Consider the following 14,708-nt stretch of genomic DNA (forward strand, 5'->3'; position numbering starts at 1 on the left):
ACAACTCAATCTCTAGTTTTATACCAGGGTCCTTGAATTTCTCGGCGCGTTGCTCCCTCAGGGAAGCCGCTGGCAAGATGGGAAAACTCATTCGTTTGGAGCTTTTCAGTATGTACGACCGGAAGATACACCGCACGCAGTAGCTAACTTTGTCACTAGACTTCAAGTCCTACAAGGGACATCATGTCCTCCTATTTGGAGATGCCTATTTCACGTCGATCATTGGCCCGAACGGGTCTGGCAAGTCAAACTCGTGAGTGGCCTCCTGGTCTTAGTCCAAAGAGCCTGGGGCTAATGCGCATTAGGATGGATGCCATATCTTTCGTTCTAGGAATCAAGTCTTCTCACCTGCGATCAACCAATCTCCGTGACCTGGTGTACCGTGGACGTGTTTTGCGCACATCTAAAGTTGACGGAGAGTCCGCTGCTGATGGACAGGATGGCGAGCAGGAGGAGGAGCCCGAGAGCATGGATGTCGAACAAGATGCCGGCGGAAACGACCCGAACTCCGCCTGGGTGATGGCAGTCTACGAGGATGATGCAGGCGAGGAGCAGCAATGGCGTCGATCTATCACTAGCCAGGGCGTTAGCGAATACCGCATCAACAACCGAATCGTGTCCGCCCACCAATACAACGAGGCCTTGGAGGAGGAGAACATCCTGATCAAAGCGCGAAATTTCCTGGTGTTCCAAGGTGACGTCGAGGCGATCGCATCCCAGTCGCCCAAAGACCTTACTCGGTTGATCGAGCAGATCTCCGGCAGTCTGGAGCACAAGGCCGACTACGAAAAATTCAAGGCGGAGGCGGAGGAGGCCGCGGAACAGCAAACTCTCCAGCTCAACCGCCGGCGAGGCATTAATTCCGAGGTCAAGCAATACCAGGAACAGAAGCGAGAGGCTGAGAACTACGCGAAGAAGGCCGAAGAACGCGACCAGGCCATTATTACTCATATCCTGTGGAAGCTATTCCACTTCCAGCGCCTGATCGATGACTCTAGCGCTGATATCCAGAAATACCAAGATGAGCTTAAGGAGTACCGCCGTGGCGTCGAGAAATACGAGAAGAACGTCGAAGATGCCAAGAAAGACCATGCTCGAGTTGGCAGAGATGTCGGCAAGGCCGAGAAAAACATCACGAAAAAGGAGAGGGAAATTGAAGAACTCAACAACTCCCTTGTGCCTGTGGACGAGAAGATCGACATCACCCAGAAGAAGGTTGAGAGATACTCTTCGAAGATTACCGAGATCGAAAAGGAGCGCACATCACAAACCAACAATGGCAAGCAACTAGAAAAGGATCTCAAGCTTGTCGAGAAAGCTCAGGCTCAATGGGAAGTCGAATGGCAGAAGACGATGAGCAAGAAGGGTGGCCAGCTGAGCGAAGCCGATCAGCAGGAGTACCGCAAGCTCAGAGAAGAAGTCAACCGACGTTCATCGGCGGATTCCTTGAACCTTGATAATCTGCGCCGGCAGAGAAAGACCGAAGCTGAAGCGGTCAACAGCTTGAAGGGCAAGTTCGAGAATACCGAATGGCAACTGAAATCTGTTGAATCCGATGCCCAGAAAATGAACGAACGCAAGTCGTCTCTCAATGACGCCATCAAGTCTACCTCCAAAGACATCGACCGTAAGAAGAAGGAGCTGAATGCATTGACTTCGGAGCGTTTGAAGGTCTCGCAAATGCGGACCGAGCTGGAGGAAAAGCTCCAGGTTGTGTTAAGGAAGCTTCTTGAGGCCGATGACGGGAAGAAGCAGACGGAACGCGAACTCCGGGCCAAGGAGTTGATCTCGGCCTTGAAGCGCATCTTCCCCGGTGTCAAAGGTCGCGTCAGTGATCTTTGCCGGCCGAAGCAGAAGAAATACTCCGATGCAGTCAGCACCGTACTGGGTCGACACTTCGACGCCATTGTTGTGGACAATGAGAAGACCGCAAAGGAGTGCATCCAGCACTTACGCGACCAACGAGCAGGTCAGGCCACGTTCATCCCGCTGGAAACCATTCAAGTCAAGGCGTTCAACTCGAACCTGAAGGGCATGCATCGGGCCATGCGCCCTGCGATTGAGACTGTTGACTATGATGATGCCGTTGCGCGAGCAATAAGCTATGCGTGCGGGAACTCTATTGTTTGTGACGATCTGGCGACAGCCAAGTATCTTTGCTACGAACGAAATGTGGATGCGAAGGCTGTCACCCTTGATGGAACTGTCATCCACAAGGGTGGTCTCATGACCGGTGGACGTGGTCCTCAACAGAACTCCAAGCGTTGGGAAGATTCCGAGGTCGAGAACCTGTATAAATTAAAGGAGAAGCTCATGAACGATCTCACCACCCTACCCAAGAGTCACCGCCGAGGATCTGAAGAAGAGACACTGCAGGGCGAGCTCGTTGGTCTCGAGCAGCGCCTCACTTACTCCCGTGATGAGTTGAAGGCCCTCGAGAGAAACCTCGAGAGCAAACGTAGCGAACTGGACTTTGTTAAGCGCCAGATGGAGGAACTGCGACCCAAATACACTGAGCGTAAGGAAAACCTTGACGAGCTAGACGAGACAATCGAAACGTCACAAGCTTCGGTCAGCAACGTCGAGGACGAGGTCTACCGCAAGTTCTGCAAACGCTTAGGGTATGATGACATCCGAGAATATGAGGCCCAGCAGGGCTCTATGCAGGAAGAGGCCGCGCAAAAGAAGCTCGAGTTCACGACTCAAAAGAGCCGAATCGAGAACCAGCTCAGCTTTGAGAAACAGCGTATCCAAGCAACCGATGACCGAATCAACGGTCTTAAGGCCCAATACGAGCGCGACCAGGGCCTGATTGAAGAGCTGCAAAGTCAGCAAGAGGAAATCCGCAACCAGCTCGATGAATACGAAGCGGAACTTGAGCTCCTCCGAGAGGCCCTCGGGAAGCAGAAGGAAATATATGGCCAGTCAGCAGAAAACTTGGCAGAGCAGCGCCGTGAAGTCCAGAAGCGTAGCAAGCATGTTGAAGCAGCGTTAAAGAATGTCAATGCACTTGAGGCAGAGATTCAGAGGAACTCTTCAAGTCGTTATGCTCTTCTACGCCGCTGCAAGCTTGAAGATATTGATGTTCCTTTGACCGAGTCTTCCAATTCCCTTGACAAGCTTCCAATCGATGATCTTGTGCAAGCAGCAGACCCAGATGCCATGGAGGTGGACGAAGGTGATGGTTTGGACGAGGCTGCTCCGGTGCACGATTACGGTATCGAGGTCGACTTTGATTCTCTGGGAGAGACACTGAAAGAGGTTTGTGTTTGCTCTCATCGCTTTTATCTCTCGCATACTAATTCATTTACAGGAGGCCGATGACAAGCTCGAGGATGAACTACTCGAGAAGGTTCGTGTTCTCAACAGTGACCTCGACAAGATGGCACCGAATGCTCGCGCCATGGAGCGCCTGGAGAGTGTCGAGAACAAACTTCGCAGCACCGAAAAGGACTTCGAGGATGCCCGGAGATCTGCACGAAACGCCAAGGAAGAGTTTGAGTCCGTGATGAAGAAGCGATCCGACCTCTTCAATAGGGCATTCACCCACATTTCTGAGCAGATCGGGCCGATTTACCGTGAACTCACGCGTAGCGCCAATTACCCCCTGGGTGGTCAAGCGTAGGTTTCTCTTTTTACATCCGACTCTGAACGATCACTAACATTTCAAAAGCTACCTCGATATTGAGGACTCGGACGAGCCCTACTTGGACGGCATCAAATACCACGCCATGCCTCCTCTCAAGCGTTTCCGAGACATGGAACATCTTTCAGGTGGCGAGAAGACCATGGCCGCACTGGCTTTGCTGTTCGCTATCCACTCATACCAGCCGTCTCCATTCTTCGTGCTGGACGAGGTTGACGCAGCCCTGGACAACACCAACGTCGCCCGCATTGCCAACTATATCCATGACCACGCCGCGCCTGGCATGCAGTTCATCGTGATTAGTTTGAAGACCGGACTGTTCCAGAACAGTGAGGCTCTAGTTGGTATCTACAGAGACCAAGTCGAGAACAGCAGCAAATCTTTGACGCTTGATGTGAGTTTTGAAGACGTGTTTCGTATACGCCACTGTATAAATATGCTGACAATGATCGTTCACAGCTTCGGAAGTACACGTAAATCCTCCAGGCGGGGTTTACGTGAATTGTGTGACGACTCTTTGCTTTTGCTTTGCTTCCTATTTCTTCATCCTTGTAGATTATTGAGTCTAGCTTTGTTTTCTTCTACCGGAGTCGATTATAGGAATAGGAAGCCCAGTGTCTATACCGGGCGATTATTCCTATCGGCAAGGCCGTTAATTGATACCAGTTTCTGTGCTGTGTTTTTTCAAGTTCCAACCCTTCTCATAGTTACTCGTTCTTGCGGGTAACCCTAAAATCTCCGGCTCCGAACGATTCACATGCTGAATGTTCATACTTTTCCAGACTTTGGACAGTACATAGAGAATCAAAAGTAGATACGAATAAATTCAATTTTGTCCATCTCACTAGATGTTTTTAAGGATGTTAAAACCCCTAGAGAATGCAAAAGACAAGAGATACCAAGGCCTGGTGAAAAAGATAGCAAAGGAACGTCCACCCGTAAAACCCCGAACCAACCGACTTCAAGTTCTCTTTTGATGCATCTTTCGTGATAAAAGATTCAAGAACCTGACTTCCATCATGCAGAAGGCTTGGCGCTTGTTGAAAGCACCGGTGTGGGACGAGACATAACGATGTCTCAAATGAAGAATAAACGAGAAAAAGCAGAAGAAGTGCCGAAAAACCGAAAACCGTGAACCGTGAACCGAAATCTGAGAGCTGAGAACCGAAGAAACCGTCATCCATGGGAGACTTGCGACCTTGTTGGAGATCCCACCCTAGCGAGAAGTGGGTAGTTGTCGAAAGCCCAAAAAGTCAGATACCAACTAGTCTGTGGCGGTCTGTCCCAGACCCTTAACACCAGTCACAGGCTTCGGCTTGGGAGTAAGGTTCATTCCAGAAACGCCCTTGACTAGAACAGAAGCCTTGTTGTGAGTAGCACCATTGACGCCAGCAGCAGGCTTAACCTGAGAAGAAACGTTGGCCGGAGTGCCACGCTTAAGCCCAGCAGCAGCCTTGGCTAGGAGAGCAGCCTTGGCTTGAGGAGTAATCCCAGCCCGAGGAGTGGTCTTGGCCTGGGTTCCATTGGCCTCAGGAGTACGCTTGGGCTGAGAAGTAGTGGTATCGACCTGGGTTGCTGTCTTGGTCTGGGCAGCGGCCTCAGGCTCAGTGACAGGCTCGGGTTGGGTGGGCGTCTTTTCCTCGCTGGCCTCAGTGGAAGGATTCTCAGAGGATGACTCGACATACGCGCCAGAGGCAGGGGTGTTCTCAAGGGTATCAGGAGCGGAAACCTTCGACCCGTTGGTGTCGTCGGTGGTAGAGCCATTCGGAGTCATGCTGCCATGTTCGTACTCATCAAGTGGCTGGGGGACCTGATTAGGGATGCCGGTGAGAATGTTGTTGACTGCGTCGGCATTTTTGCGAATGTGGACAGTTTGCTTCATCTTGTCGTTGACCATGAAGTCACAGGGGACGAGACGGTGCTCGGCATCCTGGTCGCGGTGGTACTCGTAAAGGCGAACTTTCAGGCCGCGGATGAGGATGGCCCAGCATCGTTCATTTGGAAGCGGAGCACTGAGCAAGCGGGGCACGGATTGATCCCAGTCGTCCTGGATTGGAGCGGATTTGTCGTGAATGATCTTCACAATGGTGTGCAGGCTTCTATCTTCGCCAACAGCTCTCACGATGAAGCAGTTTGACTGGTTGTTCTCCTGATCCTCTTGCCATTTGAGGACCCAGCCATCGTTCGAATCGAAGGCGTAAGTGAGGATACCGCTCACCATGATCTTGACATTCTCGGCGGTTGGTTTATCCTCGTAGGCGTTGATAAACTCTGCAATAGCAGGAAGCGAGAGATAGTTGGTCGTCTCCATGATGACGATGTCAGAGGAAAGAGTTGATGGTGAGAAAGAATTGATTTGTGGAATTGTGGAAGAGAAAGGTAGTGACAGGAAAGAAGGATCGAGGTGGGAAGGTGAGGTCCGGAAGTAAGAGAAGTAATGAGATCAGCAAACCTCATGTAATACGGCCATGTGAGCGAAGGTGAGCAAATTGAAGCAAACATTTATACTGGTAGGCTTCTTCCTACCTTATATAGGAGCTTCATGGAAAAAGCCGAATTGATAAGGCAAACATGTGTCGTTACTTCGCATCCCTATACACCTATAGAGTGGTTTGTTTCTATATGTACTACAAGTAACGCGAAAGTGCGAGTTAAGTCATCGATCTCATAAATATTGTACCAATTATTAGGCTTAATGGCAAAGCCGAATTACTAGGGCAATCTTGTGCCGTTACTTGTCGTTGGTATCTGTACATTCATGCGTATATGTATATACTCTAGAAATCTGTAAATCTAGGTCCCTACAAGTACCATCTTTACATGAAATACCTTAAGTAACGCCAAAGTGCGAGCCAAGTGCGATCTAAGTAAAAAAGCCGGTATATACATATGCATCTACTTTAGATATGTCACGCTATAGCCTGAACAGTGTCTCTAAAGCCCTAGGGCTCCTGCATACTACGTTACATAGGAGCCTAATAGAAAAAGCCAAATTATTAGGGCAAACATCTGCCGTTACTTGGTATCCTATAGATATCTATGGATCTTAATAGAAAAAGCTAGATTATTAGGTCAAACATATATCGTTAGCCGTTATCCGCTTTTATGTATATTCTATAGGTATCTATAAATCTAGGTTACTATATCTACCATCTTCAAATGAAATGCCTGAAGTAACGCCAAAGTGCGAGTCAAGGGCGAGCTAAGTGAAGAAGCAGACATATACATCTCTATCTACTCTAGATATGTTACTCTATAGCCCAAGCATCTGTTTCTGGAAATCTGCAATGTTAGGACACGGGAATATCGAAAAAGGCAAAGCATGAACCACAGAAATATTCAGCTATAAGTGTAGTCTTTGTTCCAGAGTTCCTAGAATAGTCGCTCGCTACTAGGAATCTTGCACATATCAGCGCACATACTGACCAGAAAGTGCGAGTAAAATGAAAGAAGATAGTCTCTAAGGTGGTAAAAATCATGAGCATGGTGAAGAGAATACAGGAATATGCACATATATTGACACAATGATATCTGGGCCGCTTTTATGAGCCTCAGGCTTCAAGTACACGACGTCAACACGGGCTGGGCAGGGCTTAGTGAGTGAGTGCACTTGAGTGTGTTTAGTTCATGGACCAATAAATCTAAGTGAATATGAACCATTGCCTCCTCTTTTCCAAAGTTCACATACTATACTCATTGACCCATTCTCTCGCCAGACCATAACAAGCAGAATCGACTCCGACTACCAGCTGCAAGCTCCGCTCGCCATCCCAAAATAAGTTATATGATCATCATTCACCCCCTGTCCTCCCTGAGCCTCACAGCACTGGACCTCATTTCCAGTGCAGACACTCGTGCTACCAGGGCGATGGGGATCAACACTCCAGTATTCAACGCCAGAATGAACGTAGCCCTGTTCAGCCGATGGCAGGTTTGGGATTCCATCGTTGCCGTGGGTGACACGGAAGAACCGAGTTGTCTCAGGGCTCGTCGCTTCGAAATTATCATTCATATACGATGCGTATGCCAGGTTGCCAGTCCGCGGTTCGCCGAAGGTGTACAATGTGACATGCTCGTATGTAGCGGACAGCTGGCTAGCAGTTATTGCTGCCATCGACGCACCCAGACTGGATCATGTACGTTAGTCAAGTCAAGAAACGACATGAATAAAAAGAAGGTATGGTTGTGAAAATGTAGACCAGGAGAATCTATCATACCTGTGACCCGTGACCGTCAATGCATACTCCGGATACTGGCCGGCCTGCTGCTGAACAAGTGACTCGACCTGATCTTGGACAGATGTCCATCCAAGATAGTATCCGCCATGCACGGCACAACCAATGCATTTCGGCAAGGTGTCAAATGGAGCGAGAGTGTAGTTGGTATCGAGCTGCAAGTTCGTGTCACCAGCAGTGCCGCGAAAGACAACGATGATTTCCTGACGGCTATCGTCGCGGAGAACCCATCCATTGATATCGGTTTGGGCGTTGTATATCTTCTCCACCGTAGTTATAGTCGCCGGAATCTTGCACAAATCTGCATAAGCAGCCTGGGAGATGGTGGCCATGTCAACCAGACGGTTGTAGATGTTGTCAGAGACGCCCTTCGTAACGGCAGCTAAAGCATGTCCAACAGCCACAGAAAGGGCGAGAGCGCGTGGTGCGGAGATTTTCATATCGCCAGATTTGCGTCTGAAAATATTCGATGGACGATGCTTCAACCAAGGGGAGATTGAATCCAGTGCTTGGGTGTGTCTCTTAAGAAGACATATCCTTCTCCTGGGTAATATGCTGGAAGCCCTTCAGGACGAAGGTCATATATTGAAGATGATCGTGCCCCGTTAAGGCCATGAAACCTCATCAAATTCTGCCGTCCATGGATGCCTCTCCCGCGAGAATAGCCTCCATCTGAAACAATTGCCTGATCCCGCGGTCCACGAGGCAAGAAGGAGCCCCTGTGTATGAGGCCAGACTCGGTCGGTTGAAAGATGAATTTCTCGTAAATATCACATAAGGTGAGACACTCGCAAGGATCCCTGCTTTAGTTCAGGAGCTCTTTTCTCAAACGCGACCATAGGCTATAATTGGTTTGGCTTGAGACAATTAACAACTATGGGGCGAAGACCCTGAATATCACGGCAAGGGTGAAATCCAGGACCTTGCACTTCGGCAAATGTCCATATCCAAACTACCGTACTATTTGCCAAATGGGGAAATTCCCCCGAGTGTCGCAGCCTAATCGAGTGGCGTTGATGTGCAGGGCCCAAAGGAAGTGGAGTATGTCTCCATCATGTCTAACATCCTTTAATATCGATGCAGCTAGCCTTGTCGGAATATTCCTCACCGTATGTGCTCCACCCTGGACCCTGAAAGATCGCCCATTCCGCAAGACATCAAATCCCTCTATCCACTTTCTATTACTTACCCAAATAGATAGATATATTTCTCCAAACCATTGTCTCGACGGAGTACGGAGTAATCCTGGATAGAGCGTAACATGATATCTACGGGCCAGGGGAACACAAATGTATAGAATCACTCTTCCTCTATGAATTCCAACGTCAATATAGAATATTGTATCACTATGTCCATTGCCAAGAGCTGTAGACAAATACTCTAGTCATGCTTGTTGAGCTATAAGCTACCGAGGAAATGAAGAAGAAACCCCTGCTATTCAAACAAGTAAAATAAAGGCCTTTTATAGAAGCCTACATTGGCAAACAAACGCTCAGTCTGCCACCATAACAAGGCATCCAGGGGTGGTTTCAGCAATGCTCGCTTTCATCTTCTTCTTGGTTTAAATTACAGTAAGAAAACAAGTTCTGTCCAACTAGAAAAGACCTTCCGATTGATTTAGTAAAGCGAGATTATCTCCCTCAAATACACAATTCTTCAACGATAATGACAACATTCTTTCCTAGCCCTTCTTTACCACCATCCTTCTCTCACAAAGATTTCGCTCCGGTTGTACACTTCAATCTGAGTGTAACCTGCTCAGTAGCAGATTTCCCAGCTTCAGATAGAGATCGAAAGCATGTTGCCTAGAGAGCAGCTGCGATAGCGTTGTAGGCCTCCTTGGGGTTATAGCTGGCGTCGAAGAGCAATGGGCTCTCGTCGGCACGCCACGAATCCTAACAAAGACATTAGTATACATTCATTTTGACCTGGAAGAAATTGGCATTTACCGGGTCAGCAACTCCCCAAACGGTGATTCCGACACACTTGGGCTGGTCCAGACAAGCATTGACAACCTGTAAGATAAGAATAGGGATTTAGCGAGGAGTCAATCATATCAGGCATCGTGGAAACTCACATCTACGTAGTCAGTAGAGCTGGCGCCAGCAATATCAAGCTCGGTGACAGCGACCTCCTCCGTTCCTGCACTGGCGAGAGCATTAAGAGCTGTGAGAGGCTGTTAGCTAGTTATTCGGTCAAGGAGCAAGAGGGTACTTATCCAGAAGCTGCGGCACCGGCACCAGCGCCTAGGTGGGTTTGAGAGCCTAGAAAGGAGTGAGTAATTGTACACGGCGAACTGCAATTCTAGGTATCTTACCAATTCCGTCGATGGGGACACCGGCAGCAATCCACTTCTTGACGTGGCTGACCATACCCTGCAATTTAGCGCTAGTGGCGGAGTCCAGGCTGTTTAAGGTTAGAATTGCAAAAAGAAAAAAAGAAAGAAAAAAGCAGAGGACTACGACTCACTTGTAGTCGTTGATGTATAGCTTTGCCTCTGGGTCTGCCTCACGAGCTGTTTCGAAGGCGATCCGAACAAAGTCTTCGCCAAGAACCCTGGAGAAGACACTGTCACGAAGGGTACCATCCTCCTCGAAGATTTCATTGACAACGTCCTTAGATCGATCAGTAACGTAGCTTTGTGGAACTCATATTATGGACACAACATACCCAGGCGTAGACTTTGCCCTTGTACTGCTTCATCACCGTGGTGATGTGGTTCTTCATCACATCTGTTAGGGTTGTCTTGTCCGTGATGGAAGAGACCCAAGATGGGAGCTGGGAGTGCCACACTTGACGAGTTTAGCTTCTCTTTCTGTGATATGTCTGAATCTTAGGGCCTTGGGCACTTACCGAGAGTATGGCCGCGAATCAGCTTCCCGTTTGTCTCCGCAAATTCGACCTAGAATGTGTAAGGACCAGGCAAAGAATCAATTGCGGTGAAAGGATCCGGGTACGTACGAAATAGTCGGATCCTGCGAAGGAGAACTGTCCTTGGCTTGCTATTTTGCAGATAAGCTTCTGGTTCTCTAGTTATCGTGGATATTTGTACTCACGCTCAGTAGCATCCCACTTCATGCTGTTCTCCGGAGAGAGTTGACCGAAGTTAGCCTTGATGATTGCCGGGGTCTTGGGGTTCCCGTTCAAGGTGCCCTGGTCAGCAATGTTTCCCAGGTATTTCTTCCCGTGGGCCTTGAATTTGGCATCAATGCTCTCAGAGGCTTGTCGGGATTCAACGGGTCCGGACAGCGCTTGGCCAGCGAAAAGCATGACCAGAGCAGCTGTCTTGAGTTGAGTGATATTGGGAATCATGTTGGTTCTTCGAGTCGATGAATGAAAATGAGTGTGATAGAAGACATCGTCGGGGGAGGGATGGAGGCGATACTTATACAGAACAGAAGCCAGCATGGCATGTCTTAAGAAGTTCATACTTGAGACAGGGAAATCCTTCCCCAATACAAAACGGGGGCTACATCATCTATCTCGTTCACGAATGGAGAACGAATTTACATATTTTATCCAAAATCTTAACAAATAGCTCGGATGAAATTATAGTCGATCTTTCTTTAGCCTAAATTCTCGCAGAGAGGACTTTATTCTGGAGTGCATGTGGGGCACGTAGTAACTTGCACTTTGAATAGTATCAAACCGCCAGCCTCCTTTCAGGTACATGGACCTATTACACAGTTCCAGCTGTAACAAGGGGCCCACAACTCTTAGCTTTTGATTAAGGCTAGAACAGCCCGTGTAGTTAGAACGAAAAAGGGGTCCTAGTTGTGGAGATGACGTCTATCACCTCCAACAGGGTCTCGTTCTCGAATATCCAACTTCCGAGGTACCCCCGAGCAGGAGTGTATCTCGACATTCTTCAAACAGTTTTTTTCTCTTTTTTTTTCCTCCCTTTTTTCAAGGCCCATTTCTTTTACTCAAGGGGAACGGATGCTTGCCTATTTCATCCAAGATCCTAGTAAATATTTAGGATGAAATAATGTTCCATCATTTTTTTAGCCTAAATGCTCCTATAGAAGACTTTAGTCTGAAAGATATGTGGAGTAGTAACTTAGTCTGAATCCTATCAGATCACCAAAGTCGTTTTAGATATATAGGCTAGGCCTATTATGAGTTCTCGCTCCGATATGTAACAAGGGACCCACAAAGTTGTCGGCTTATACTTAAGGGTAGAATAATCTGTTTAGTTGAAACGAAGAGGGGGCCCTCCCGTGTGGAGACGTCTATGAGTTATACCTCGGGGGTCATCCGAAATAGCGAGAGCTCCTCCTTCGCCAAGTAGGGCTTGCCTCGGTTTCAAATAAGCTCAGCCTTTTTCTCGATTTCCCCGCTAAATCCTCCGAGGCACTCCCGAGCAGGGTCACGTCTGACGTTCTTCAAAGAGCTTTCGGCAAGGCCCAAGCCACACAAGATAGCAAGCACCGTTTAGACTAGTGAGTTATTTTGTGAAACAACGGTATAATGACCAGGCGTCGGTGAGGAATCAAGCCGTCTGGTGTCACCATCAAGACCCACGGCTAGATTCATGACCTCTGTGATGAATTTACCCAGCCTCCGTCTGAAAATAGGCTTGGAATGGTTAAGTTGATGCGTAGTCCATGCCTGTACCTGTTGCTAGAAAGGCAATAGTCCGGCGGACTAAGGCTTCTGGCTAATGTAGTTTATCCTGGACGATCCCTTTGAAGGCAGCAAATCAAAAACATACCAAGGGGTCATTTCTTCCGATTGAAACATTGTGGATTTTAATGTCGATAATGAGGAATTAGTTTGATTCATTCGGCCGGGCCAAACAATTCGACTTACAAGCCGTACTTGAAGTATTTAAGCGAGGCTAGCCCCTGCTCCAAGTCTTCAATCAAATAAACCATCACACACTACAATCTTGACGACAATGAGATTCTTCAAGTCAAACACTGGCCTGGCGTCATCTGGCATACTGTTGCTCGCATCAGTGCCAGCTGTCTTCGCCGACTGCGCGCTTCCGTCGACTTATTCGTGGACTTCAACTGGTGCTCTAGCGAATCCCAAGTCCGGCTGGGTCGCACTCAAGGATTTTACCAGCGTGGTTTGGAACAACAAACACGTCGTCTATGCATCAACCGCCGATGCAAATGGAAACTACGGCTCGATGACCTTCGGCGCCTTTTCAGATTGGTCCGGCATGGCAACTGCGAGTCAAGACGCAACGAGCTTTACAGCCGTTGCACCCACTTTGTTCTACTTCCAGCCAAAGGACATTTGGGTCCTGGCCTATCAATGGGGCTCGAGCACATTCACCTATCGAACATCAACTGATCCTACCAATGCCAATGGATGGTCATCGGAGGAAGCCCTCTTTTCCGGAAAGATCACCGGCTCAGACACCGGCGCCATTGATCAGACCGTTATTGGTGACTCTACGCATATGTACCTTTTCTTTGCTGGAGACAATGGCAAGATCTATCGCGCCAGCATGCCCATCAACAATTTCCCTGGAGACTTCGGGACAAGTTCAGAGGTGGTACTAAGTGACACCAAAAACAACCTATTCGAGGCAGTTCAAGTGTACACTGTCAAAGGCCAGAACAAGTACCTCATGATTGTCGAGGCAATTGGATCACAAGGACAACGGTATTTCCGTTCATTCACCTCGAGCAGTCTCGGCGGTTCTTGGGAACCGCAAGCAGCAAGCGAGAGTAAGCCCTTCGCTGGGAAGGCCAATAGCGGTGCAACCTGGACAAACGACATCAGTCATGGTGATTTGGTTCGAACCAACCCTGACCAAACAATGACTATCGATCCATGCAACCTGCAGCTCCTCTACCAGGGACAAGAGCCGAACGCTGGTGGTGACTACAATACCCAACCGTGGAAGCCTGCCGTCCTCACTCTGAAGAACTAACGGGAGTTTTGGTGTTTGGGGAGTTTGGGGGAAGATGGAGATGTGAAGGCAAACTGTGAGAGTTGTGAGATGGTGACTATACGGGGTTGAGATCATGAGGCAAGAGGGCTCATGCGGCGGGCGACAAAGGTGAAGTGCTCCATCCGATTACACTACTATTTGCTAGCAAATTCAAATCCGAGTAAGTAGTACAGCCTCTTCCATGCGTAGCATAGTATAGTCTTGTTGAAAGAACTGATTTTAGCGTGCTCAGTTTCATTCAGTGGGCAAAAGGCGGCAAGGGATAAACACTGGAATGGAAAGACAGACACCACCGAGTATATACAGAATCATTGCTACCGTTTATCTACCTCAGGTAACGCAAAGAGCGATTAAAGAGACGGAAGAAAGGAATCTTTCGAGACACAAATGGTTGTTGTAGATTCATATCACCTAATGTGGCGAAACTACGAGTAAAGTGAAAAAGGCCATGGTAGGGAAAATATATCTAGGCAGGCGATGACCAAAAACATTGCATTGTGTCCAGAAAGGGCTTTTTCTGAGTACGTACGAGGAACCTGATTAAATCACCTCTAGGACTGACAGAGTTGTTGCTCAACATGGACACCAAGATTGTTCCAGTCTGTAGATTATTAGAACCCTTTTCAGTTCGAACTCTTAGACCAGCTGATATCACACACATAGAATTATGCGCATCAGCTTCAAGCTCCAGACAGACCTAGGTACATGGAGCGGCCAAAGTTTATTACCAGAACTCTGAGCAGCTGATGCTGTCTGCTGGAGACTTCCGACCGAACAGATTTTCAAGAATTTGGTAAACAAGTTTGGTGATCTCCGCGGCTTGAGATACCACATCTAGGTTGGAGACAATTGTACTGTAGCTGAGCACAGAGCTACGTAACTGCTTCCACTAACATGTGTACACAGACCTACTCTG

At 48.3% G+C, this 14,708-nt stretch overlaps 5 protein-coding genes across 5 annotated transcripts; 2 read left to right on the top strand and 3 right to left on the bottom strand.

Moving 5' to 3' along the window:
* Window positions 1–77: 77 nt before the first annotated feature.
* N7489_002731 (cohesin subunit SMC1) lies at window positions 78–4,123 on the top strand (the record flags this gene model as incomplete). The annotated part of the gene is made up of 6 exons (XM_056708486.1): window positions 78–108; window positions 160–253; window positions 306–3,261; window positions 3,314–3,621; window positions 3,674–4,040; window positions 4,106–4,123. The coding sequence occupies 6 exons, from the start codon at window positions 78–80 to the stop codon at window positions 4,121–4,123; spliced, it is 3,774 nt and encodes a 1,257-aa protein (XP_056572788.1).
* A 787-nt stretch (window positions 4,124–4,910) lies between these two features.
* Window positions 4,911–5,957, bottom strand: N7489_002732 (uncharacterized protein; the record flags this gene model as incomplete). The annotated part of the gene is made up of 1 exon (XM_056708487.1): window positions 4,911–5,957. The coding sequence occupies one exon, from the start codon at window positions 5,955–5,957 to the stop codon at window positions 4,911–4,913; it is 1,047 nt and encodes a 348-aa protein (XP_056572789.1).
* Window positions 5,958–7,388: 1,431 nt separating this feature from the next.
* On the bottom strand, window positions 7,389–8,321 carry N7489_002733 (lipase family protein; the record flags this gene model as incomplete). The annotated part of the gene is made up of 2 exons (XM_056708488.1): window positions 7,389–7,773; window positions 7,864–8,321. 2 exons carry the CDS (start codon window positions 8,319–8,321, stop codon window positions 7,389–7,391), a joined length of 843 nt encoding a protein of 280 aa, XP_056572790.1.
* Window positions 8,322–9,686: 1,365 nt separating this feature from the next.
* N7489_002734 (endo-1,4-beta-xylanase) lies at window positions 9,687–11,193 on the bottom strand (the record flags this gene model as incomplete). The annotated part of the gene is made up of 9 exons (XM_056708489.1): window positions 9,687–9,776; window positions 9,831–9,896; window positions 9,959–10,047; window positions 10,199–10,287; window positions 10,351–10,496; window positions 10,552–10,673; window positions 10,735–10,783; window positions 10,843–10,883; window positions 10,938–11,193. The coding sequence occupies 9 exons, from the start codon at window positions 11,191–11,193 to the stop codon at window positions 9,687–9,689; spliced, it is 948 nt and encodes a 315-aa protein (XP_056572791.1).
* A 1,588-nt stretch (window positions 11,194–12,781) lies between these two features.
* On the top strand, window positions 12,782–13,771 carry N7489_002735 (uncharacterized protein; the record flags this gene model as incomplete). Its single annotated transcript, XM_056708490.1, has 1 exon — window positions 12,782–13,771. One exon carries the CDS (start codon window positions 12,782–12,784, stop codon window positions 13,769–13,771), a length of 990 nt encoding a protein of 329 aa, XP_056572792.1.
* Between the last annotated feature and the right edge of the window lie 937 nt (window positions 13,772–14,708).

This window comes from Penicillium chrysogenum (assembly GCF_028827035.1).
Source record: "Penicillium chrysogenum strain IBT 35668 chromosome Unknown utg000001l_segment0_segment0, whole genome shotgun sequence".
NCBI lineage: Eukaryota > Fungi > Ascomycota > Eurotiomycetes > Eurotiales > Aspergillaceae > Penicillium > Penicillium chrysogenum.